At 37.1% G+C, this 27,813-nt stretch overlaps 1 protein-coding gene and 1 pseudogene across 1 annotated transcript in view; one reads left to right on the top strand and one right to left on the bottom strand.

Annotated features, from left to right (window-relative positions):
* The window catches only part of CAPZA2 (capping actin protein of muscle Z-line subunit alpha 2), a 56,368-nt gene that overhangs the window by 9,010 nt on the left and 19,545 nt on the right, over positions 1–27,813 (top strand). The window contains exons 2-3 of the mRNA XM_007450780.1: positions 15,372–15,435; positions 19,548–19,599. Of these exons, the coding sequence (XP_007450842.1) occupies positions 15,372–15,435; positions 19,548–19,599 (116 nt within the window). The remainder of the gene's footprint in view (positions 1–15,371; positions 15,436–19,547; positions 19,600–27,813) is intronic.
* LOC103069439 (lisH domain and HEAT repeat-containing protein KIAA1468 pseudogene) lies at positions 1,284–4,577 on the bottom strand (annotated as a pseudogene).

The raw sequence follows: 27,813 nt of genomic DNA, 5'->3' as shown, positions 1-27,813 counted from the left end.
TACTATTCAAAATGATAAATATAAAGGAAAAAAATTCTTAAGGAAAACATCAAAACAAATTACGTCTTTTACGTATACTCAGGTTAAAATAAATGAGTCTATAACACAGACATGCACTTAATGATCACTTGATCATAAACTATTTAAATAATGATCGAGTTTTAAAAAGTATTTTTTCTATTTTTATTTTACTTTTAACTCTCAAAAAGGCATAGGCAATTTTTAGAGAGTTATGGGAAACAATGTCAAATAATTCTTGTAGTTGAAGTAGAAGAATTCATAATAGCTCTTTTTAACTTTACTGCTGGTCTCTAAGACAGTGACCCTTTTTGGGATCACATTCCTTGAGAGTCAGGTGAAACCTATGATTCTTTTCTTCAGAGGACCAAATGCCTCAAATTTTGCATATACAGTCCCTTACAGAGCAGTGGGTACAATATCTGGCAGCCTATCAGAATCAGGTGGGGAGATTTTCAAAAATATAGATTTCTAGGTGTCAGTCCTCTGGAGATTGATTCAGTAGGTCTGGAATGGAACATGGGAATCTGTATTTTTTCAAAAGCTTTCCTAGCAAATCAACCAGGCATCCAGATTTGGGAAATCTCTGTGCTAGTGTCTCCTGCCTTGATCATGGAGGAGATAACTATGTGGGAAAATGTCCAACGTATGGAAATTAAGAGGGGTTGTAGGCAGTGTTCTCAGATAAAATATAGGATGCCTGGTTGAACTGAATTTAAGATAAACAACAAATAATTTTTAGTATAAGTATTCCCAGTGCAGTATACTTTGGGGCTAATGTAGAGTGCAGGGCTGTTCGCCTCTAAATTTAATGGTTCCAGATAGCTATTTTTTGTGGTGTGCATGTGCTTTTGTGCACATGCACTGTCTGCTTTTTATACTTTTATCCCCTTTTATTTCAGTTGCTCAAAGCTTTTTAAAATTTTTGTCAGCTTAATATATTTATATCTGCTTTGGTGAAGACTCCATTTTTTGCTAAAGAATTAATGTTTTCTACAGACAGTCAAAATCTCCTGGATTTTACCTTAGTGTTGGTAAAAATTTTGCCAATTTACAGTGCCCAGCAAAAGCATCAGAAAAATCTGGAGAATTCATAGACACAGGTAGTTGAAGTAACATTAATTTTGCCAACAGCTTCTATAAATTGTGCCAATTGATTGACAGCCTGTGGTAAATTCCCCCACCTTGTACTTTCCTGTTCTAGCTGGTAATCTAAAGTTGAAGTAGCACTGCCGATGCTCACATCTTCCAGTAACAGACGTATCTTAAAGAGGCAGTGTAGGCCAAGGGAATCTAGTCACTTCTGTCTTCGGCATTTCACCATGAAGCTTGGCTTTGCTTGAGAAAGATGCTTTCTATACAGTAATGCAAAGACTGACAGAATGAAGGACTGCAAGGCAGAAAGCTACATATGGAGTTTATTTGCATTCAGCCCACCTTCCCTTTGTTCTCCTCCCCTGAGAAGTTCTTCAGTCTTACTCAGCAGTGTAGGTATAAGATAAGATTGTAAATTTTAAGAGTGTAGTCCTAAAATTATAGTCCAGGTAGCACAGGATGATAAAAACACTTGATGTGTTCTATTCTTTCTGAGGGATCTGTTCTTTCTGAGGAATCTGTTTTTTCTGAGGGATCACCTAGGACCAAAAGCAACAATTCAGTATTCTGTTGATATTTGTCTGGATCATCAGTCTGTGCCATAATGTTACCAAGGATTTTGATCACAGCATACCAGATGTGCTTATCTTCCATTTACATCTGTTGCAGCACTTAAAGAACCAAGGAATTGGGAACTTCTTTAGAAAAGTAAGGCATCATTGCTCCACAGGATTTAGCCACAGGTAGTCCTTTTTCTGGGTATCGTGACTAATCTCTTTCCATCACTGTGGTAGTTTGGCTTCTACACATATTGGTCCAACATCATGTGCAAATGCCACATAATTCATCAGTATTACTTGCTTTGCTCATCACCTGGTCTCTCATTCAAATTGAAAATTGTGTAGAGAAACTGATTTCTCTCTGTTGGCTCAGGCTGTAGGATGCGCTACACAGTATGAGGGGCATCAGCTCCTCTCCGTTGCCTGCAGCACATGAGGAACAATTTGTGCAGGCAGCTTCGCAGCGTTAACATAGTACTTTTTTCACTGCAATTTGAGACACTTCTGATCCTAGGTGACTATCTGCTGACATTCACAAAAGGAAAGTAATGTGTGGTGGAAAGCAGGAGACAATTTCTTGTAAGATTATCAAAGGTGAACTGTTTTGTTTTTTTTATTTTTGCGGTACGTGGGCCTCTCACCAATGTGGCCTCTCCTGCCGCGGAGCACAGGCTCCGGATGCGCAGGCTCAGCGGCCATGGCTCACGGGCCCAGCCGCTCCGCGGCATGGGGGATCTTCCCAGAGCAGGGCACGAACCCGTGTCTCCTGCATCGGCAGGCGGACTCTCAACCACTGCGCCACCAGGGAAGCCCAAGTGAACTGTATTTTTACTCAGTGGAGAAGATAGCATTCCTTCCTTTCTTAGGGAAAGGATTTGGTAAATTCTCTCTAAGGATAACGGAATCAACTTTGTCTGATGTTGAAAGGTGACTATCCTTACGTTTCCCTTGTCTGAACGATTTAATGATTTACAACTGAATTCTGCCCACTTTCTTCAGATGTTTGTGAGGATTCTGATCCAAAGAAGTCTGAGCAGTCACAAACTGCCACGATGGCACAGTGTTCATTTTAGAGGAGGTCCGTTTCATTTTCAGGCCTTCTAATTTGCTCCATCAAAGATCCTTTCTAACTACTTAATAAACCAACTTTATCTTCTTATTTCTGAACTAGCAAGGAGTTCTCTGTAGGCCAAGGAATAGAGAAGAGTGGAGGAAGGTTGCCTAAAATTGTGGAAGAGCCTGAAATTCATCTTCCACTCCACTAGCCACATACACAAGGTTTTTCCCAGTTAGTCACTTAGTAGACTTGTAGTAAGTCTGGAGGGTTTGAAATGTTTAATCTGCATCATCTAATAATTGAAAATCTTGATCTTTATTTTCATCTGAGAAGTTTATTGATGTAAGCTTGTAGTTATTCTTAAATAAAAATTCATTTCCTAGGAATTTTAGAGCTCTTTTTTCAAGGGATTTGATTTGTAATTTTTTTGTTCCTATAAAAGAACGTTGTTTTCTGCAGCCTTTGTCAGATTGACTCAGCTCCTTCCCTTTTTTTTAATGTTGTAAATATAACTGTCAAATTTTACCCTCCTCCCTTCAAATACATGGAGGATCGGAAACTAGATAAGCACACTTGTGAATTTATGTCTGAAATAAAAATAGGGAAGATATACGAAGAATCTCTCTTATGTCCTTCTAATGTTGGGACTATATATCAGCTTATTTGCTTGCTTAAAATATATTTTAAATAACTGAGTTCCTTGCTTCTTGGTCCCCAGTTATATCTTAAATTTGAGCTTCACAGATAAGTGAGATCCCGTTTATTTGCCTCCTCTGCACTCTGTTGGTGAGGGAGGGGTTCCTGCTGTAGGGTTATGGAGATGGCTGAACACACAGCTCCTGACATTGGAAAGATGCGGTGAATAGCAGTCTATAAATACAAATACTCAGCCCAGGAGATAGGGACACAGTGGAGGGAACAGAGTGAACAAGCAGAGGCCAAGGGAGGCAAGCTTTGTAGTATCAAGAAGGTAGAGTGAGGGTTCCAGCAGGAGGGTGTGATTGGCTAGTTTGAATAGTTCCGCAGGCTGGCAGGGAACTGAAGCCCCATACTCAGGGATGAGCAGGAACTGTGCCTGTTCCCTGTAATAAAGAGGGTTGTCTGGCTAGGGACCTTATCTGCAGAAGGAGATTGAGGATGGGAACTTGCAGTTAGGCCATTCAAGCTCCTTCCGTTTTTCCCCAGATGTCAAGGCACACGTAATACTGGGCTTTAATTTTAGGCCTTATACTACAGTTCTCAGTAGTAGTACTAATCTTTTATCAGAAGTGTATGCTAATGATTGCTTTATTGAATAATAATACATCAAGAAGTTTTTAATAGCATAATTTGACCTTTGAGTTTTCCTTTCTGTGTGACCTTTTCTTTGATAATTTGCAAAGTTTAAGATATTCTGCTGCTGTGTACAATTTAGTCACAGTAGATGAAAGGTGGCCAAAACCTACATGCAGTGATATGGAGGCATGAAAGAAAAGAGTTCTTGTCTGAAAGACTGAATGGAGTGGTGAGGCTCTAGTATTGTATAGGTGGGATGAGAAAAAGAGCGGGTTGGTTGTAGGAGCTATCAAGTAGCAGAAAGAGTAAAAAGGTAATAGCTGTTAATTGAGTGCTTACTCTGTGCCAAGCACTTTTCTAAATGTATTACCTCATTTACTGCAGGTGAGGAAACTGAATTTAATTTGCTTTTGGTCATATAGGTAGAAGTCAGTGGAGCTGTAGTCTGAGTACATACAGTGTTATTTAGGGTTTATGCTGTTAACAGTACATTTTACAGCCTTTGAATACAGAAAGGCCTTATATGTCATGCTAAGGACTTTGGACTTACCTTGTTGGCAGTGGGCCACCATTAGATGATTTTAAGCAGGAAAGAAAATGATCGGAACTTTCATTGAAAAATATCAATCTGGTGGCAGAGTGGAAAATGACTTTTGGAGAAAGATGAGATTAGAGGCAGGGCAGTTATTGTAACAATCCAGAAAGGGAATGGGTCCGAATGAAATGGAATCAAAGAAAAGGAGATTGGATTTGAGCAAGACAGACAGACACTCGATAATGTGGCTGACTGTGGGAGAAAGGGAGAAATGTGGAATTGTATGTAGGTGGTGCCGATAATTTTATGAAGAACAGAGGGAGTAGGTTTGGGTGAGACAGTCAGGCATTTAATGGAGATTTCTAATAAATGAGTTACATTTAGAAAAATGGATCTTGATCTTGAGAGAGGTTGTGATAGGTATATAGATTTGAGAGCTATTGTTATGTGGTGATAATAGAAGCAGTGGAAGTAAATGAGATTACCCAGATATGTTGGTTGTTTCTTCTGAACCATCATAGAAAGATGCTGTATTGGGAGGCGGCTCTGAAAAGCCTTGAACTTCATCTGAAGAATTCATTCAAATCCCAATTCTGGATCTCTGTTTTCTCTTTTCATGAATTAAAGGTAATAACAGCCATCTTGGAAAGTAACTGTAGATGATATTTTATTTTATCTAACAGACCACAGGGGTTTTAAAAGGTTAAGAAAGGATGATATAGTTCATCTCCCTTAATTTACCTATGAGAAATGGAGATTTACAGAAGTTAAATCAAAACCTGGGTACAGATGGTTTGTCTTAGCTTAGATGAAAACCCAGATCTTAACTGCACATTGCCACCACAGAACTAGGAACTGGCTTTTTCTCCTGTTTTGCTACCACTGGTTTTTGAGGTAAGCAGAGTACAGAGGGAAGGGATGATTTCCAAGGGAGGAGAAAGGATGTTGGCATGTGGGAAGTGAATGCACTGCAGAAAACACAGAAATGCATGGGCATAAGCCACAGCTGTACCACTGTAGGGCACAAAGAAGCATTTCACGTGTAATGTGAAAATGCCTGTATTCCAGAGCTAATTTTAGGAATACTGAACTATACTAATGCAGATATATTTATTCTCTACTACTATTACTGCTCATACTAATATATTCACCCAAGTTTACATAGCTAATGAGTAGTAGAAATGAAAATCCAACGCATTCAATCTGACTCCGGAGATCATACACTCTACTGCTTCCTTATATTAGCATAAGTTTTTATGGTTTTGAATGTACATTATTTTAAAATTAACTGTCTACATACAGAATTCCATTAGTGATAACTCTTAGAATGCTCATTTCATTAAAATACTGTATTCCCTGACCATCCTAAATAAATGAGAGTTTATTCTTGCTTATAGATTGATTCAACATTGATTCAACAAAAACTACCTACCAAGTTTAGAGTATAGGGCTGCCTACTGATACTGTTGAATATTCAGAAGTTCCTTGAGGAAGTTACATTTTTGCAGTTACTACCTGAATGCTGACTACTAAATTCATTAGACACTTTTCAGAATTATCTTTGGAATTTATTAAAAATTATGATGTGTTTTTCATGTCCCAGACTGAAAAAAAGTAATTCACACTTTAAAAATAGTACTGAAAATAGTTACTTTCCTTTTTTTCTTTCTTTTATTTGTTTATTTATTTGGTTCAGTGGGACAAAGAAGTCCATTTTAACAAATAGCATTAGGATGGCTTATTTATCCTTATGACGATATAATAAAAAATGGATCTCCATCCCACATCATATACAGAAATCAGTCCCATGTAGATTAATGGCCTAAATTCAAAGAGCAAAACTTTAAGAAACTTTAGAAAAAATATAAGAGAAAATCCCCACAATTTAAGAGTAGAGAAGGAATATTTTTCCCCACTCTCTAAATACTTCACTGTGTTTAGGGCTGTCTCTTATATAACCACAGTATAGTTATCAAAATCAAGAAATTTCACATTGATACAACATTATTGTTTCATCTACAGACCCTATTCAAATTTCACCAATTGCTCCAATTAGATCCAGGATCTAATCCAGGATCGCATTGAATTTTGTTGTAGTGTCTCCTTGGTCTTTAATCTGGAACAGTTTCTCAGCATTGTTTGTCCTTCATGACCTTACCACTTTGGAAGAGTGCAAAATGGTTATTTTGTAGACTGTACCTTAATTTCAGTTTATTTGATGTTTCCTCATGATTAGATCAGCCTATGAAGTTTTGGCAGGAGCATAACAAGTGATGTTGTATCCTCAGTACATGCTACTAGGAGGCACAGTTTTTACTATTATGATAACTTAGGTCATTTGGTAAAGGTGGTGTGTGGCAGGTTTCCTCAATATAAAGTTACTGTTTATCCCTTCTTACTTAAGTATCATGTAGAAAGATTCATTCACATTGTGTAAATATGCTCTTAGACTTTTACCCATTAATTTTAGCATCTCTTGATGATTTTTGCCTGCAACAATTACCATTGTTGGTCACCCCAGGTGATTTTCTAATTCAATCATTCCTTCTACATTAATTGAAATTCTACTATAATGAAGAGCTTCCCGCCGTTTGTTCATTCATTTCTTTATGTCAGTATGGACTCATGGATTCTTATTTTATTCTGTGGGTTGCTATCATTATTTAATTTGTTGCTTGAATTGTAGCCCATAAGAAAAAGTACAAAAAAAAAGTTTAGTAGTATTTTTGTGTTATCTCAGAAAGTTGACGGGCAGAAATTACTTTTTCTCAGAGGTAGTGTATACTAACATTTTGGATATTGTTTTGAATATACTGCTTTGTCTTCTGCATAAGTAACTTTAGAGTATCTGCTTTTTTCCAAGAAGCACAACAGAGTGGAACATACTTTTTATGTTATGTTTATCTTTTTGTATATTTTATACCAAGTAATGTTTGGATCCTGGAGAAAGCAAAGAAAAAATATAGCTCTTTTAGCTTCTAGCTCTATATTAGTAGGTTAACTTTTTTTAAAAAAATAAATTTATTTATTTTTGGCTATGTTGGGTCTTCATCCCTGCGCACGGGCTTTCACTAGTTGCGGTGAACGGGGGCTACTCTTCGTTGCGGCAGGCAGGCTTCTCATTGCAGTGGCTTCTCTTGTTGCAGAGCACGGGCTCTAGGCACGTGGGCTTCAGTAGTTGTGTCACGTGGGCTCAGTAGTTGTGGCTCGCAGGCTCTAGAGCATGGGCTCAGTAGTTGTGGCTCACAGGCTCTAGAGTACAGGCTCAGTAGTTGTGGCGCACAGGCTTAGTTGCGGCATGTGGGATCTTCCCGGACCAGGGCTTGAACCTGTGTCCCCTGCATTGGCAGGCGGATTCTTAGCCACTGTGCCACCAGGGAAGTCCCAGTAGGTTAACTTTTTAAAACTGTTCTTGATGTGATTGTTACGAAGTATGCCTGTAAACTGCCAGTCACTGACACAGGTAGAGTTAATCTCCCATCTAGCCAAACCTTCCCAACAAAACCAAGGTATCCTCCCTCTCGCAATCTAGAATTACAGTTTAGAAATAAAATAAAAGTAATAACTCTTTCCTGAATCCTGCTCCAATTTAGAAGGACTTGACTTCGAATAATATCATGTGGAGGAAGATGGTGGTTAATGCAGGAGATTTTGCTGTGGGCCTTAGGGATGTATCTAATAATTCAGTGGTCTCATCCAGAAAAATGATAATATTCCCAGGGGTAAATTGAGTATAGCTCCATATGTGTTAACTTGTGTAACCTTTTTTCTTTCTTGGATTTGGAAATGGCTAGAATAAATACTTTTTAAAATTAAAAAAAAATCTGCTAGGAAGGATGGATGTAGGGGAATGTTCAGTCTGTAGCAGTGTTTAGAAAATACCCAGATGATTGAACAGTTTCTCATTTAAGCCTTTACTGTGGTGGACACACTTTCTTTAGCACCTGAGAAATCCAAAAAACAGATTCTTCTTAGCTTGTGAAATTCACAAAGACCAGATTAAGATACTTCAGGCATAGCTGGTAAAGTCCAAGTTGTGTTTTGGGTTCTCAGCCAGACAGCTCCCATGACTTCTCAACCCTCAGTGGCACTTCTTTTGACCCACCATTCATTTTGGATATTGTGAGCAGTCTTAACTCTTTTTGGTTACTGTATGCATTTTGTGCAATAGCGAGGGCAAACAAGTCTGTAAGATAAAACTATAGAGCATTTTTGCTTTCTAGGTGAAAACCCAAAATAGAACTGACTAAAAGTCTAAATGATATGTACCTTTTTTGAAACAACTAAAAAATTTAAAGCTCAACAGTTAATCATATCACTAAATATGCTATACTGTATATATCTATATATATATATATATACTGCTTGCTATCAGTACTATAACTTTGTCAGTTTTATTGGTAGAGTGTAAGTCATTAGAAGTGTTAAAAACAATTTCCTCAAAATTCTAAAAGTTTCCAAAAGAAATATTTGATAAATTCATCAACAGGTTACCACAATTTTTATTTGTTGCCTGTGGTAGTGATTAAGACTTTGTTTTAAATGCTTTCTAACATTTACCCCAGTAGAAGAGAGGGAGGAATAAGGGAACAAAGGAAATTAAGACATTTTATGGAAACATAATAGATGCCAATGTATATTTAGTATGACTGTTTGCCATTCCCAACTCCACCCTTGCCTTTTTAAAATCACTTATTTTTATATTTTCATTTTTGATTTTAATAATACTTTTAAACAGTTTAGAAGAAAATAATTTTTTTAATAAATGTATTTATTTTTTGGCTGTATTGGGTCTTTGTTGCTGCACGCAGGTTTCTCTAGTTGCGACGAGTGGAGGCTGCTGTTAGTTGCGGTGTGCAGGCTTCTTGTTGTGGTGGCTTCTCGTTGTGGAACATGGGCTCTAGGTACGCGGGCTTCAGTAGTTGTGGCACTCAGGCTCAGTAGTTGTGGCCTGCGGGCTCTAGAGTGCAGGCTCAGTAGTTGTGGTGCACAGGCTTAGTTGCTCCACAGCATGTGGGATCTTCCCGGACCAGGGATTGAACCCGTGTCCCCTTCATTGGCAGGCGGATTCTTAACTACTGCGCCACCAGGAAGCCCAGAAGAAAATAATTTTGAAAACACATGAAATATATATTTTTAAATAACATATCGTAAAATACCCCCTTCTCTTTTTTTTTTTTTATGACTTTCAACACATGTATAGATGCATGTAACCATTACCAAAATCGAGATATGGAGTAATTCCATCACCCCCCAAAACTCTTATTTTCTTCCTTTCCCTCATTTCTCCCATCCCCACTCCTCCCAGCCCCTGGCAGCCATTGATCTGTTCTCCATTGCTATAAAATATTGTTTATTGGAGAATGTCATGTAAATGGAATCTTATATCATTGCCATGTAACCATCTGAGAATGGTTTCTTTCATTCAGCATAAGGCTTTTGAGATTCATCCAAGTTGTTGCATGTATACATAGCTTGTCCCTTTTCATTGCTGAGTAGTATTCCATCACATAGACACATTATTGTTTATCCATTGACCCATAGGTGGACATTTAGGTTGTGGATTCTTTCTAGTTTTGAACAATTTTGAATCGATTTTTGTGGGAACATAGGGTAGATACCTGGAAGTGGGATTGTTGTGTTGTATGGTGTGTGTTTATAAGAAATTGCTTAACTGTTTTCGGTACCAATTGTACCATTTTGCATTGCCACAGAAATGTATTAGAGCTTCAGTTGTTTCACATTGGTATTATCAATCTTCTTTATTTTAGCCATTCTATTAGGTATATAGCGGTATTGTATGATTTTAATATTGATTTTCTAAATGATTAATGATATTGCACATCCTTTTGTGCATGTATCTGTCTTCTGTATATCCTTTTTGGTGAATGTGTTCAAGTCTTTTGTTCACTGTTTTCTTACTGTTGAGTTTTGATAGGATATGTTCTAGATACAAATTCTTTATTGGATATGTGATTTGCTGATACTTTCTCCAGTTTGTAGCTGTCTTTTCATTCTTTTAACAATGTCTGTAACAGAGCATAAGTTTTTAATTTCAGTGAAGTCCAGTTTATCAGTTTTTTTAATGGGTCATGGTTTTAGTATCATGTCTAATAACTTTTGGCCTAACCCCAGGTCATGAAGGTTTTCTTCTGTTTCCTTTTAATCTTTTGTTAAGTTTTATATCTTACATTTAGAGCTATAATCCATTTTGAGGTAGTTTTTTTGGTAAGGGGTAAGGTTTAGATTGCAGTTTAATTTTTGGATATCTAATTGTTTGGATATCATTTGTTGAAAAAATATTCTTTAAATATTGCATTGCCTTTGCACCTTTGTCAAAAATCATTTGGCGATATGTATGCAGGGTATAGTTTTTGACTCTCAGTTCTGTTCCATTCATTATCTATCCCTCTGTCTTAATGACTATAGCTTTTTTGTTTTTTGCTTTTTATTTTATTATTTTCTTTTTCATTATGGTTTATTACAGGGTACTGAATACAGTTCCCTGTGCTATACAGTAAGACCTTGTTGTTTATCTGTCCTGTATATGATAGTTTGTATCTGCTAATCCCAAACTCCCAATCCATCCCTTCCCCTCTCTGCCTCCCCCTTGGCAACCACAAGTCTGTTCTCTATGTCTGTGAGTCTGTTTCTGTTTCGTAGATAAGTTCATTTGTGTGTCATATTTTAGATTCTACTTTAAGATTTATGGTTTCACTTTAATTTCACTTAGATATAAGTGATATCATATGGTATTTGTCTTTCGCTTTCTGACTTCCTTCATGTAGTATGATAATCTCTAGGCCCATCCATGTTGCTGCAAATGGCATTATTTCATTCTTTTTTATGGTTGGGTAGTATTGCGTGTGTATGTGTGCACGCACGTGTGTGTGTATATGTATATATGTACACACACGCACCACATCTTCTTTATCCATTCATCTGTTGATGGACATTTAGGTTTCTTCCATGTCTTGGCTGTTGTAAATAGTGCTACTGTTAACACTGGGGTGCATGTATCTTTTCGAATTATAGTTTTGTCCAGATATATGCCCAGGAGTGGGATTGCTGGATCATATGACAACTTTAGTTTTTTGGGGGAACTTCCATCCTGTTTTCCATAGTGGCTGCATCAATTTACAGTCCCACCGATAGTGTAGGAGGGTTCCCTTTTCTCCACACCCGCTCCAGCCTGTATTATTTGTAGATTTTTCTAACGATGGCCATTCTGACTGATGTGAGGTGGTAACTCATTGTAATTTTGATTTGCATTTCTCTGATAATTAGCGATGTTGAGTGTCTTTTCATGTGCGTATTCGCCATCTGTATGTCTTTTTTGGAGAAATGTCTATTTAGGTTTTCTGCCCATTTTTTGATTGGGTTGTTTGTATTTTTGTTATTGAGTTGTATGAGCTGTCTGTATATTTTGGAAATGAAGCCCTTACTGGTCACATCGTTTGCAAATATTTTCTCCGAGTTCGTCTTTTCATTTTGTTTATGGTTTCCTTTGCATGCAAAAGCTTAAAAGTTTGATTAGGTCCCATTTGTTTATTTTTGCTTTTATTTCTTTTGTCTTGGGAGACTCACCTAAGAAAACATTGGTATGATTTATGTCAGAGAATGTTTTGCCTATGTTCTCTTCCAGGAGTTTTATGGTGTCATGTCTTGTATTTAAATCTTTAAGCCATTTTGAGTTTATATTTGTGTTTGATGTGAGGGAGTGTTCTAACTTCACTGATTTACATGTGGCTGTCCTGCTTTCCCAACACCACTTGCTGAAGAGACTGCCTTTTCTCCATTGTATATTCTTACCTCCTTTGTCAAAGATTAATCGACCGTAGGTGTGTGGGTTTATTTTTGGGCTCTCTCTTCTATTCCATTATGATCCATATATGACTGTTGCTTTATATTAAGTCTTAAGATTAGATAGTGTGAATTCTCCAACTTTGTTCTTTTTCAAAATTATTTTGGCTATTCTAGTTCATTTGCCATTGTTGCTACTTCGCATTTACTGCTAAGGGTGTGAAATAATATTCATTCCCTTTCATTTCCTAACCAAAATCTTTTTTTTAATACCATGCTGTGTGTTCATGTGTGTGTTTATGGTTGTTCTGGGCATCAGAGTGATTTCTTGATCTTGCTTGCATTTGCGGGGAGGGAGTGTTAATCTTGATACATGGCCAAAATAGCCTGCATTCATTGCATTCTTCAAACATAGAAAAATAATAATATAGGAAACATCAATGTTAGAATCAGCTTGTTGATGTGTATCAAAAAAATCCTGCTTGGATTTTGATTGGGCCTTCATTGAATCTGTAGAATAGTTTGGGAAAATTTGTTATCTTTACAATAAGGAGCCTTCCAATCCGTGAACATACATGTCTCTCCATTTATTTAGCTCTTCTTCGATTTCTTTCATCAGTTTTGTGTAGTTTTCAGGATATTAGTCCTGTACATATTTTGTTAGATTTGTACCTAAGTTTTATAGGTTATTGGGTAGTTTTGTTTGTTTAAGATTCCTTGGGATTTTTCATTGTAAACAATCATGTTGTCCTCAAGTAGAAAGTTTTATTTTATTTATGAAATGACTTTCATTTGTTTTTCTTACCTTATTGCATTAAGATCTCAGTATGATGTTGAATAGGAGGGATGAGAACAGACATTCTTACCTGATGTTAGGGAGAAGCGTTCAGTCTTTGACCATTAAGGATCACGTTAGCTATAGGCTTTTTTGTAAATACCTTTTATCAAATTAAAGACATTGTCTTTTTAGTTTTCTAAGAGTTTTTTTTTATCATGATTGGTTGTTGAATGTTATTAAATAATTTTTCTGCGTCTATTGAGGTGATTGTGGTTTTTCATCTTTAATCAGTTTATATTGTGAATTGCTTTTCAAATAGTGAAACAGCCCTACATTTCTAGGAAAAACTCCACTTGGTCATGATGTGTTATCCTTTCTATATAGTTGGATTCAATTTGCTAATACTTTATTGAAGATTTTTGCTTCTGTGTTTATGAGAGGTTTTGGTCTGTGAGTTGTGTTTCTTGTAGTATCTTAGTCTTTGGTATAGGATAATGATATTCTCTTAAAATAAGTTGGAAGTTTCTTCAGTTCTGTTTTCTGGAATAATTTGTGGAGAATTGGTAATATTTCTTCCTTAAATGCCTGTTATAAGAAAACCTGAAGTTTTATTTGTTGGAATGCTTTTAACAACAAACTCAATTTCTTTAGTAGATCTAGGACTATTCAGGTTACATATTTCTTTTTGAGTGAACTCTGGTTTTTTCTGTCTTGGGAAGAATTTATTTCCCTTAAGTGCTGCTATTGACATTTTAAATACCAAAAAATGTTTATACTTTGGCAGTTTGTTGGTGGCCACCCCGTCACATTCTGCCCTGTTCATCTTTTGGTGGGAGCATTTTACCCATTCAACAAAACTGTTTTAAATCTGAGAAGCAGCATAATGTAGTAAATAAAGTGTATATTCAGTATATTCAGTCTGATGACTGAAGAGTAAATGACATAATCCGTGTAAAGTGCTTGGTAAACACTAATTTAAATAATCCCATTTTTGTTATCATCTTCATCAGTGTAATCTCTTGGTGGTATCCAGCAACAGTCGGTGGTATCCAACAACAGTCATAGGTTTTGCTTCAGACTTGTTGGTGTTTCAGACTACAAAAGCTTTTCTTTTTGTTTTAAATTAACAGTTTTCTAACTGGCCTTGTCACATATGTGGCCTCTAGCTAGGAACATCTTTTTAACTGTAAATACCTTTTTCATCTGTGTCTTTCTCTCCTCTGAAAACCATATGTGTACTTAGATGCATGCACACACACATATAACATATATACACAAACATATATAACTATTTCCTTTTCCATTATTTTTAGTTTCTACATCAGAGCAGCTACAGTGCTAGTAAAGTGGACAATGTGAAATAAAGCTTTTGTTTTTGTCATGTGTGGTCCCTTAATTCAGTGAATACTTGGATGTGTATTTTAAAAATCACCTGGAAAGCTTGTTTATAGTGTTTTCTGGGCCTCATTTCCAGAATCTAATTCATTTGGTTGGGTAGGGCTCATGAATGTGCATTTCTGACAAGATCACTAATCAGCTGAGTTGGAGGCTATTGTATAGTGGTTGGAAAACTATTATAAATACTCAGAACTTCTTCACTAAATTATAATATTGGGCATGTCATCAAACTCTCATATATAGTCATTAGTGATTAATCTCTTTAATATAGCCTTTATTCTCTTAAAATATACCTGTCAGTATACCTGTTGATATTTTGTCTCTCACTTATTTTTGAACTGAAATTTCCTAAGATCTAGTCAGATCTCATGTTCAAAACATTTTGAATTTAGACCTTTCTTCCCCTCTTCCTTTCTACATTTTTTTAAACTAATTTGTGACTTTATAGACATGCACATTTGTGACTGTATGGACACATAATATATTTTCTTCATAGTACCTAAATGCATCTTATTTCCTCACACATAGAAATTTTCTTGATGGATCATTTTTTTCCATTTTAGTTTAAAAGAAAAATTTGCTTATAAGAAAATATTTATATGTAGGCAGCTTTGAATCCTTAAATGCATTAGTTATATGTATATTTTATCTACATTCAGTCTATGCATTGTGATTATATTAAATGATTAAAACAGTAATAAACTTAGGGTGTTTGAGTGAAAAGATGTCACTGTCTTTAAAATCTTAAGCCATTTTCAGTAGAACTTTGAAGTATTTTAATTTTGCATGGTTTTTGGTTGTTTTAGCAGAGGCCTATGCTGTGGAACATTTATAACTTTGTTTCTGTTTTAGGTGCGTATAGCAGCAAAATTCATCATTCATGCCCCTCCTGGAGAATTTAATGAGGTGTTTAATGGTGAGTGTTTAATTCATAACACTTAAGCCTTGATATATCAAGCACTCCTTTTTTTTTTTTTTTTTTTTTTACATACAGGGACCAAAAGCTACTGGCGCTTTCCAGGATGCCACAGAATAAGCGTAACTTCACACACACTTTAGTTTCACATAAACTTTACTCTGTTTCAACTTCGGTCTGTTGACTGCTTCTCTGAAACCAGCGGCCATGGCTCACGGGCCCAGCCGCTCTGCAGCATGTGGGATCCTCCCGGACCGGGGCACGAACCCGTGTCCCATGCATCGGCAGGCGGACTCTTAACCACTGCGCCACCAGGGAAGCCCAAGCACTCCTTTTTTAAAGAATAGGTTACATAACCAAAGTAACTAAGTTAAGGGGAGTGGGTAGAAAAATCTGTATTTTCTGAATTACAGTGAAAATTTTTGTCAATCTGGATTTTGTAAGGTCTAGAATATAATGTGTTTATGACATATAATTATGTTTGCAAATTTTAACCCTCTTACAGAATAACATTAAATCATTTTAAAAGACAAGAAAATTTTAATTTTAGTTTTTTTTTGGAGTTGTAAAGTGCATTTTTTATGTTTCTTTTAAAGAAAAGCCTACTTGATTAATAGGAACAGCCAAAAAAGAGGGAGGAACATTGTTTCACTGTGCTTGTTTCCTGGGCTTAGAAGATGACATCACATGTAAAAACAATTTGTTATTTAAATTATATCTCATAAACCAGTTCACAGTATACCTTTCTTTAAACCTCACACCTCGCTGGCAAACAGTTTTATAATTATTCACCCATAGATGAGAAATTTAAATACAACATAGTCTCCTGGTTGCTGTAAAAACTGTAACAATAGCTCCTCTTTAACAGAATGAAGTGGTTGAAATAGTTGTGCAGAAAATGGCCTGTAGTGATTTTTATACAAAACTTCTTTTTTTGTGCGGTACGTGGGCCTCTCACTGTTGTGGCCTCTCCCGTTGCGGAGCACAGGCTCCGGACGCGCAGGCTCAGTGGCCATGGCTCACGGGCCCAGCCGCTCCGCGGCATGTGGGATCTTCCCGGACTGGGGCATGAACCCGCGGTCCCCTGCATCGGCAGGCGGACTCTCAACCACTGCGCCACCAGGGAAGTCCTATACAAAACTTTTTTAAAGCAGTTTTAAGAATAATAATCTACCACAAGTACTTTAAATGCGTAATTTCTACTTCATATATATTTGGCTTTCACTATGTCTTAAATTAAAACTAATTTATACAGTGCTCTTCAGTTTCATTTTTTAAACATTCTACTCCAGAGTAAGCTATTTAAACCTGTTTTTTAAGAAGTTTAATCTCTCATTTTCATTCATAGTATAAGATATAATGGAATCTCACCTCAGAAAAGATTAGGTTTGAGAGTCAAAAAATGAGGCAAAAATTGTATAAAGTTAAAATACCCTAGAAAATCCCTTAAATCATCCACAAACAAGATTAATATATGATTTAGTACATACAGTTACATATAGTAATTTTTATACATTTAAAAATTTAACCACTGAGCTACACTTAGAGGAAGAATGGCAGTCTATATTGTGAAAAATCTGGAAGTTAAAATATTCTTCCTTTCAAGATAGCCATAAAATCTGAAGCAATGAATTGGGAAATTGGGGAGAATTCAGAAGTATTTCTTCTTCCTATAGGGTTTAACTTCTGTTTTAATATTCAGCCTTTATAACCTAAATACAGCTTAATACGTTTGATGGTTGGGGCATTAAAGAAGATAGTCTTTTCTCCATAGGGTCAAAAGTTGGCATTTAACTTAAATTGATAATGGGGAAACTGTGCTAAAGTCAGTAGCCCCCAAACTCCCGTACAATTTATAGAGCCAGGAATAAATTATAATTCTAAGAAAAGATTTTCACTTACTATTCTTACCCTGAATTAAATGCCCAACAAATTTCTTAATCAGAAAGACCCTGAAAGAACGTATGCGTCCCAGAAATTGCTTTTCTAAGTCTCATTGGAAATTGATGTTGAGTTGATATGTTCTGTGTTGACGTACAGTAGGCATTTTGGATGAGGACTTGGGCATTCAGGATGAGCCATTCAGTAGACCTGGGCTGGAACTGTGGAATGGAAATGGGAATATATATGTAAGTTTTAAATGAGGGAGTATTTTAGAGTGAGAAAGGAGTTAAGTATTTGAGGGGGAAATCTCATATGCATTTGGTTATTTTCATGCTGTTTTTGTTGATAATATTAACATCAGAATGATTCCATTGAAGCCACAAATTTTAGAATTTCAGAGTCATAAAATCTTGTCAGATCAGTGGTTCCCAAATGCTATTTCCTAGATTGGCTATGTAAGAATCATTAAAACAAAGATTTCTGGTCTTCGTTCTCAGGAACTGATGTGTTACCTGGGCTGGAGCTCTGAAATGTATACTTTTTTTTTTTTTTTTTTAAAAAGACTCCCAACCAAACATTGTTCTGATGTGTGGTCTGACTTGAAACCACATCCTTTCTTAAGAGTAGTTTTTATTTTATTCAAATTATTCTCTATTTCTTTCACTGTATTCTTCATATGATAGAAGTTTTTACTTTTTTTCCAGAGTAAAGATAACTGGATCATGTAGATATTGCTTTTAAATTATTTTCCCATTTAGGTAGAACTGAAAAAGATATACTACCTACCATGCAATACTGCTGTTAATGATTATGCTTTACATATTGAAGATACAATAATCATATTTATCAAATCGAATTCCCAGTTTACTTTGTGAGATAAGAATACCTATAATTGTAAATGTCTGTGTTTTAATTTTTTAGGCAGAAGCTTCCATTGTTTAAAATCAGTTAATTTAGAAATCAAATTAGTATTATTTTAGTGGTTAGCCAGATACTGTTTTTTAAATTGGGACTTCCTGCTAAAAAGAGGTATGTGAATAGGCAATATTTTTTTTTTTGGAATAGCTTTATTATTTTTGTAAAAATGATTCATAGTCATTCTAAAATTTCCAAAGAGCAAAAAAGAATCTAAGAATCACACAGAGTTCTACCCTCTCTTCTCCACTGTTTGAATGAAATACTTCCAACATTTCTCAATTTATACACATATATATAACATTGCATAAATATCATACTGTACATGCTCGGTTTTCCCCTTCTTGTTTATTATATTATGTATATATTTCCAAGTTGATAAATACGTATCTACATTATTTCTATTGGATGCCCAATTTTATACTGTTCATAAGAACTATTGTCTGTTTATGTTACATTTAACCAGTTTCTTAATAGAAAGTACTTAAGTTATTTGTGTTATTTTCATTTAATGAAAAAAATTAGGCTACTTTGTTATATGTACTTTATGATAGCAATTATGTAAAACGGCCAGGTGTATAGGGAAAATAATGAAAGAAAATACATCAAGACTAGAGTAGAATTTTGTTTGTTTTTTGGTGAAATTATGTGATTTTTTTTCCAATTAAAATTGTAGTTTTAAAGTTGTGTTTTAATGATTAAAAGGCACGTGTCTACATAGTTGAGTCTGAAGTTAGGACAGAGTTAAGAATCAACAACCAAAGTGAGATTACTAAATCAAATAAAGTAGTTATCCATATCTAACTCAACACATTCATCTGTTGTTGAACATGAGCTGTCTGAGAAACAAAATGCCTACATCTGTACTGCATTCACAAGCTGTTTCTTGTTTAATCACTTTTTCCGTAGAGCAAATTCATTTGAAACTCATGATAGTATTGTCAGACTGAGAGGCATAGTGCTCAGTCTTTGGCAGATCTTATCACACCATCTTTTTGGTGTAGCTTATCTCCACTTTAGTTCTTTGGAGACATGTTATAGTCTGCCTGCATTGACTATTATGAGTATAAAATAACATATATTTTAATCTCATTCCATCTGCTATATCCTTACCAAAATCTTTTCTTTTTTTATTAATACCATGATATGTTTTTGTGGTTATTTCGGTCATCACAGTGATATTTTGATCTCCCATATATGTTTTGGGGGGTGGGTAGGATACTGACACATGACTAAAATAACCTAAATTCATTCCATAGAAATTTCAAATATAGGAAAATAGTAATATAGAAAAAATAATGTTTGTTTTGCAGATGTTCGGTTACTGCTTAATAATGATAATCTTCTCAGGGAAGGAGCAGCCCAGTAAGTATTATGCATTATATTAACATAATTAAAGTGACATGGGAAAAAATATTTTAAAAGTGGTTTTTAGGTACTAAACCATGAAATAGATATTTGCACATCAAGTTCAAATATATGTAATAATATGTATGTACTAGGTTAGAGGAGAAATATTTTTGATCACAGGATATAGAGACACAATTATAACATGAAATTCTCTATTCATTGTGTGTTTGGCAGTGGCTTATATACTCAATACTGTATTTTGACATTTGCAAAGTTGGATAAAATTATCTTAAAAACTTTGATTTGTGAAATTGTGATGCCTTAAATTTTATGCAGGTTTTACTTTCTGTTAAATGCTTGATCCTAATAGATTTTTGAGAAGGACCTACTGTATAGCACAAGGAACTATATTCAGTATCTTGTAATAAGCTATAATGGGAAAAAAGTCTGAAAAAGAATATGTATATGTATGTATAACTGAATCACTTTGCTGTACACCTGAAATATTGTAAATGAACTGTACTTCAGTAAAAAGAAGTAGATTTTTGAGGGTTAGGAGCTTATTTTATTCATCCATAAATACCTAACATAGTATCTGACACATATCTACTTAATAAGTATTTATTAGATTTGTGAGTGATTCAAAGAACTAAGCAGTTCTAAATCCTAGTACATTATCTTTGGACCAATGACCACAATCATGACTTGCCACAACTATCTTAAGATTTCAGAGAGATAATTGGTTATCTTTCCCTCTCCCACCTCCCTAAATAAGGCCTGTGGACCCGTATTTTAGGCTAATGGACTCCGTTACTCATTTGAAAATGAGGAGATTAAATGTTCAGGTGCCTTACAAAGGGTGTTCAGTATCATCCAGTCACCTACTTTCATCTTAGTGTACTACTCAAAATGTGAAGTCCTGACTAATGGGGGAAATTTGCTATTTTTGTAATGTTTGTAAGGCTTTATTGAGTAAATTTGTTAATCCTAATGAAGGTAGAGGTTCAACAGACTTCTAGACATACCTGATTTTGCTTCTGATTTAAATTTCTGTTATTTTTTTCCCATTTTTAAATCGAAGTGTAGTTGATGTACAATATTACATATGTTATAGGTATACAACATAGTGATTCACAATTTTTTTAAGTTATATTCCATTAATAGTTACTGCAAAATACTGGCTATATTCCCTGTGTTGTACAATACATCCTTGTAGCTTATTTATTTTATACTGTACATAATAGTTTGTATTTCTTAATCCCCTACCCTTATCTTGCCCCTCCCCCATTCCCTCTCCCCACTGGTAACCACTAGTTCTCTATATCTGTGAGTCTGTTTCTGTTTTGTTATATTCACTAGTTTGTTGTATTCTTAGATTTCACATATAAGTGATATACAGTATTTGTCTTTCTCTGACTTATTTCACTTAGCATAATGCCCTCCAGGTCCACCCATGTTGTTGTAAATGGCAAAATTTCATTCTATTTTATGGCTGAGTAGTATTCCATTGTATATATTTACCACTTCTTCTTTATCCATTAATCTGTTGATGGCCACTTAGGTTGCTTCCATATCTTGGCAATTGTAAATAATGATGCTACAAACATTGGGGTGCATGTATCTTTTTGAAGTAGTGTTTTTATTTTCTTCCAATATATACCTAGGAGTGGAATTGCTGGGTCATGTGCTGGTTTTATTTTTAGTTTTTTGAGAAACCTCCATACTGTTTCCCACAGTGGCTGCACCAATGTACATTCCCACCAACAGTGTAGGAGGGTTCCCTTTTCTCCACGTCCTCTCCAGCATTTGTTATTTGTGTTCTTTTTGATGGTACCCATTCTGACAGGTGTGTGGTGGTATCTCACTGTGGTTTTGATTTGCATTTCCCTAACGATTAGCAATGTTGAGCATTTTTTCATGTGCCTGTTGGCCATCTTTATGTCCTCTTTGGAAAAATGTCTGTTTGTCTTTTTGCTGTTGAACTGTATGAACTATTCTGGATATTAATTCCTTATCAGTCATATCATTTGCAAATATTTTCTCCCGTTCGTTTTGTCTTTTTGTTTTGTTGATGATTTCCTGTTCTGTGCAAAAGCATTTATGTTTATTTAGGTCCCTTTTATCTCCTTTGCTTTAGGAGACGGATTCAAAAAAATATTGCTACGATTTATGTAAAAGAGTGTTGTCTGTGTTTTTCTCTAGGAATTTTATGGTTTCCAGTCTTACATTTAGGTCTTTTTTATTTTTTATTTTTAAATTTTATTTTTTTATACAGCAGGTTCTTATTAGGCATCAGTTTTAAACACATCAGTGTATACATGTTAATCCCAATCACCCAATTCATCACACCCCTCGCTGCTTTCCCCCCTTGGCATCTGTACATTTGTTCTCTACATGTGTGTCTCAATTTCTGCCCTGCAAACTGGTTCATCTGTACCATTTTTCTAGGTTCCACATATATGCGTTAATATACAATATTTGTTTTTCTCTTTCTGACTTAACTTCACTCTGTATGACAGTCTCTAGATCCATCCATGTCTCAACAAATGACTCAGTTTTCTTCCTTTTTATGGCTGAGTAATATTCCATTGTATATATGTACCACATCTTCTTTATCCATTCATCTGTCGATGGGCATTTAGGTTGCTTCCATGACCTGGCTATTGTAAATAGTGCTGCAATGAACATTGGGTGAATGTGTCTTTTTGAATTATGGTTTTCTCTGGGTATATGCCCAGTAGTGGGATTGCTGGATCATATGGTAATTCTATTTTTAGTTTTTTAAGGAACCTCCATACTGTTCTCCATAGTGACTGTATCAATTTACATTCCCCCCAGCAGTGCAAGAGGGTTCCCTTTTCTCCATACCCTCTCCAGCATTTGTTTGTAGATTTTCTGATGATGCCCATTCTAACTGGTGTGAGGTGATACCTCATTGTAGTTTTGATTTGCATTTCTCTAATAATTAGTGATGTTGAGCAGCTTTTCATGTGTTTCTTGGCCATCTGTATGTCTTCTTTGGAGAAATGTCTATTTAGGTCTTCTATCCATTTTTGGATTGGGTTGTTTGTTTCTTTAATATTGAGCTGCGTGAGCTGTTTATATTTTGGAGATTAATCCTTTGTCCATTGATTTGTTTGCAACTATTTTCTCCCATTCTGAGGGTTGTCTTTTTGTCTTGTTTATGGTTTCCTTTGCTGTGCAAAAGCTTTTAAGTTTCATTAGGTCCCATTTGTTTATTTTTGTTTTTATTTCCATTACTCTAGGAGGTGGATCAAAAAATATCTTGCTGTGATTTATGTCAAAGATTGTTCTTCCTATGTTTTCCTCTAAGAGTTTTATAGTGTCTGGTCTTAAATTTAGGTCTCTAATCCATTTTGAGTTTATTTTTGTGTATGGTATTAGGGAGTGTTCTAATTTCATTCTTTTACATGTAGCTGTCCAGTTTTCCCAGCACCACTTATGGAAGAGACTGTCTTTTTTCCATTTTATATTCTTGCCTTCTCGGTCATAGATTAATTGACCATAAGTGTGTGGGTTTATTTATTTATTTCTGGATTCTCTATTCTGTTCCATTGATCTATGTATCTGTTTTTGTGTCAGCACCATACTGTTTTGATTACTGTAGCTTCATAGTATAAGTCAAGTCTGGGAACATGATTGCTCCATCTCCGTTCTTCTTTCTCAAGATTGTTTTGGCTATTAGGGGTCTTTTATGTACTTTTATCTTTTTTTTTTTTTAAGAAGATGTTGGGGGTAGGAGTTTATTTATTTATTTATCTTTGCTGTGTTGGGTCTTCATTTCTATGGGAGGGCTTTCTTTAGTTGTGGCAAGCGAGGGCCACTCTTCATCGCGGTGCGCAGGCCTTGCACTATCGCGGCCTCTCCAGCTGCAGAGCACAGGCTCCAGACGCACAGGCTCAGTAGTTGTGGCTCACAGGCCTAGTTGCTCCGCGGCATGTGGGATCCTCCCAGACCAGGGCTTGAACCCGTTTCCCCTGCATTAGCAGACAGATTCTCAACCGCTGCGCCACCAGGGAAGCCCACTTTTATCTTTTAATAGCAATTTGTATTTACTATTTTTTATTGTGGGGAAAATATACTTAGTATGAAGTTTAACGTTTTAACCATTTTTAGGCACACAGTTCCTTGGCCTTAAGCACATACACATTTTTGTGTAACCATCACCACCATCCATCTCCAGAACTTTTTATTTTCCCAAACTGAAACTCCATACCCTTTAAGCAATAATTTCCCATTCTCCCCTCCTCCTAGCCCTTGTGAACCATCATTCTATTTAATGTATGAAGTGGAGTCATACAGTATGTGTCCTTTTGTGACTGGTTTATTCTACTTAGCAGAATGTCTTCAAAGTTCATTTATGTTGGAGCATGTGTTAGAATTTCCTTCCTTTTTTTTTTTTTTTTTTTTTTTTGCTGTACGTGGGCCTCTCACTGTTGTGGCTTCTCCCGTTGCGGAGCACAGGCTCCGGACACGCAGGCTCAGCAGCCATGGCTCACGAGCCTAGCCGCTCCGCGGCATGTGGGATCTTCCCAGACCCGGGCACGAACCCGTGTCCCCTGCATCGGCAGGCGGACTCTCAACCATTGCGCCACCAGGGAAGCCCTTCCTTCCTTTTTAACACTGAATGTGTGTGTGTGTTTATATACATACATACATATATATATATATATATATATATATATATATATATATATATATATACACACACACCACATTTTGTTTATCCATTCACATGTCAGTGGACAGTCGGGTTGCTTCCACCCATTAAGTATTATATTAAAGTACATAATAAAAATCAGTTTACTTGATATCTTTGATTTTAGTTATTAGTTTCTGGGTGAATGGCCTCTTATTCCTAAGTTCTTTAAACCTTTTAAAATTATTTATATACCCAAGTAAAATTAGTTTTCTTTACAATACCATATAGCATGTTGACAAAAGTCTTACGGAAGTAAAGAAAATATACAATGTTTATGAACTTGTAACAACGGTACTTTCAATTATTGTGTTGTTCATTGTTGCTTGTTTCCTCTTTAGTTCTTCTAGGTCCTTATTAAATGTTTCTTGCATTTTCTCTATTCTATTTCCAAGATTTTGGATCATCTTTACTATCATTAGTCTGAATTCTTTTTCAGGTAGACTGCCTATTTCCTCCTCATTTGTTAGGTCTGGTGGGTTTTTGCCTTGCTCCTTCATCTGCTGTGTGTTTTTCTGTCTCCTCATTTTGCTGATCTTACTGTGTTTGAGGTCTCCTTTTTGCAGGCTGCAGGTTCATAGTTCCCGTTGTTTTTGGTGTCTGTCCCCAGTGGCTAAAGTTGGTTCAGTGGGTTGTGTAGGCTTCCTGGTGGAGGGGACTAGTGCCTGTGTTCTGGTGGAGAAGGCTGGATCTTGTCTTTCTGGTGGGCAGGTCCACGTCTGGTGGTGTGTTTTGGGGTGTCTGTGGCCTTATTATGATTTTAGGCAGCCTCTCTGTTAATGGGTGGGGTTATGTTCCTGTCTTGCTAGTTGTTTCGCATAGGGTGTCTAGCACTGTAGCTTGCTGGTCGTTGAGTGAAGCTGGGTGTTGGTGTTGAGATGGAGATCTCTGGGAGACTTTCACCGTTTGATATTACGTGGAGCTGGGAGGTCTTCTGTGGACCAGTGTCCTGAAGTTGGCTCTCCCACCTCAGAGGCACAGCACTGACTCCTGGCTGCAGCACCAAGAGCCTTTCATCCACACGGCTCAGAATAAAAGGGAAAAAAGAAGAAAGAAAGAAAGAGAGAGAGAGAGAAAGAAGAAGAAGGAAGGAAGGAAGGAGAGAAAGAAGAAAGAAAGAAAAGAAAGAAAAGAGGATAAAATACAGTAAGATAAAATAAAATAAAGTTATTAAAATAAAAAATAATTTAAAATAATTTTTTAAAAAAGTTAAAAACAAAAACCGGATGGACAGAACCCTAGGACAAATGGTGAAAGCAAAGCTATACAGACAAAATCTCACACAGAAACACACACACTCACAAAAAGAGGGAAGGGGGAAAAAATAAATCTTGCTCTCAAAGTCCACCTGCTCAATTTGGGATGATGGGTTGTCTATTCAGGTATTCCACAGATGCAGGGTACATCAAGTTGATTGTGGAGATTTAATCCGCTACTCCTGAGGCTGCTGGGAGAAATTTCCCTTTCTCTTCTTTGTTCGCACAGCTCCTGAGGTTCAGCTTTGGATTTGGACCCACCTCTGCATGTAGGTCGCCTGAGGGTGTCTGTTCTTCGCTCAGACAGGACGGGATTAAAGGAGCCGCTGATTCGGGGGCTCTGGCTCACTTGGGCTGGGAAGAGGGAGGGATACGGATGTGGGCCGAGCCTGCGGTGGCAGAGGCCAGCGTGACTTTGCACCAGCCTCAGGTGCGCCGTGCGTTCTCCCCGGGAAGTTGTCCCTGGATCCCGGGAGCCTGGCAGTGGCGGGCTGCACAGGCTCCCCGGAAGGGAGGTGTGGATTGACCTGTGCTTGCACACAGGCTTCTTGGTGGCGGCAGCAGCAGCCTTAGCATCTCATGCCTGTCTCTGGGGTCCGCGCTGTTAGCTGCGGCTCGCACCCGTCTCTGGAGCTCCTTTAAGCAGCGCTCTTAATCCCCTCTTCTCGCGCACCAGGAAACAAAAAGGGAAGAAAAAGTGTCTTGCCTCTTCGGCAGGTCCAGACTTTTTGCCGGACTCCTCCCGGCCAGCCGTGGTGCACTAACCCCTTCAGGCTGTGTTCACGCCGCCAGTCCTCTCCCTGCGAGCGGACCAAAGCCCGAGCCTCAGGTCCCAGACGCCTCCCACCCCCGCCCCGGCGGGTGAGCAGACAAGACTCTCGGGCTGGTAAGTGCCGGTCGGCACCGATCCTCCGTGCGGGAATCTCTCCGCTTTGCCCTCCGCACCCCCGTTGCTGTGCTGTCCTCCTCCGCTCCGAAGCTCCCCGCTCCGCCACCGCTGTCTCCGCCCGTGAAGGGGCTTCCTAGTGTGTGGAAACCTTTCCTCCTTCACAGCTCCCTCCCACTGGTGCAGGTCCCGTACCTATTCTTTTAATATTTGTTTGTTTGTTTGTTTATTAGCTGTGTTGGGTCTTCGTTTCTGTGCGAGGGCTTTCTCCAGCCACGGCAAGTGGGGGCCACTCTTCATCACAGTGCGCGGGCCTCTCACTATCGCCGCCTCTCTTGTTGCGGAGCACAGGCTCCAGACGCGCAGGCTCAGTAGCTGTAGCTCACGGGCCTCGTTGCTCCGCGGCACGCGGGATCCTCCCAGACCAGGGCTCGAACCCGGGTTCCCTGCATTGGCAGATTCTCAACCACTGCGCCACCAGGGAAGCCCCGTCCCTATTATTTTGTCTTTGTTTTTTCTTTTGCCCTACCCAGGTACGTGGGGAGTTTCTTGCCTTTTGGGAGGTCTGAGGTCTTCTGCCAGCATTCAGTAGGTGTTCTGTAGGAGGTGTTCCACGTGTAGATGTATTTCTGATGTATCTGTGGGGAGGAAGGTGATCGCGTTTTCCTCTCCCGCCATCTTCCGCCTCCCCCCCCCCCGCCCAGTACTTTCAAAGTAACCTTTTCCTCTGAGTTCTCTGTGGTAAATAAATGTGTGGGTTGTTTCATGTAGGTGCAAAAATTAGTGAATTTTTTTTAAAGTTAAGGAAATGAGAAACTTCGTTTTTTTGTTTTTGTTTTTTAACATCTTTATTGGAGTATAATTGCTTTACAATGGTGTGTTAGTTTCTGCTTTGTAACAAAGTTGTTTGTTGAAAGAAGAGTTTTCCCCTACAGAGTAAAGTTTAATGAAGGTCAGAAAAATATTCATAATTATATAAGTGGTATGAAACAGTTACACATTTGAATAAAAAATGATGAAAGCATTGAAATTTTATTTGTCCAAAGGAGTATTTATCTGATGACTGTTACATTTAAATAAATTGGAGTTCTTTTTAAAAAAATTGGAATGTGAGCTATATTTCTCTTTTATTATGAACCAAATTTCAGGGACAGTCTTCGTCCATGTTTCAAGAGGTATATACATTTAAATGCCTGATATTCTGATCTTTTAAGGAGATTAGTCTTTGAGGAAATCAGTACCTAATGATAAAACAAGATGTTTATAGTATGACCTCAAAAAACATCAAAACCTTCCGTAGACACTTCAGGTTTTCTTGCATGTGGTTATAGTCTCAGTAAGTGATTGCTACCTAGATGAACAAGAAG

This window comes from Lipotes vexillifer, unplaced genomic scaffold (assembly GCF_000442215.2).
Source record: "Lipotes vexillifer unplaced genomic scaffold, Lipotes_vexillifer_v1.1 scaffold314, whole genome shotgun sequence".
Classification (NCBI taxonomy): domain Eukaryota; kingdom Metazoa; phylum Chordata; class Mammalia; order Artiodactyla; family Lipotidae; genus Lipotes; species Lipotes vexillifer.
This window is presented reverse-complemented; position numbering and strand designations above follow the sequence as displayed.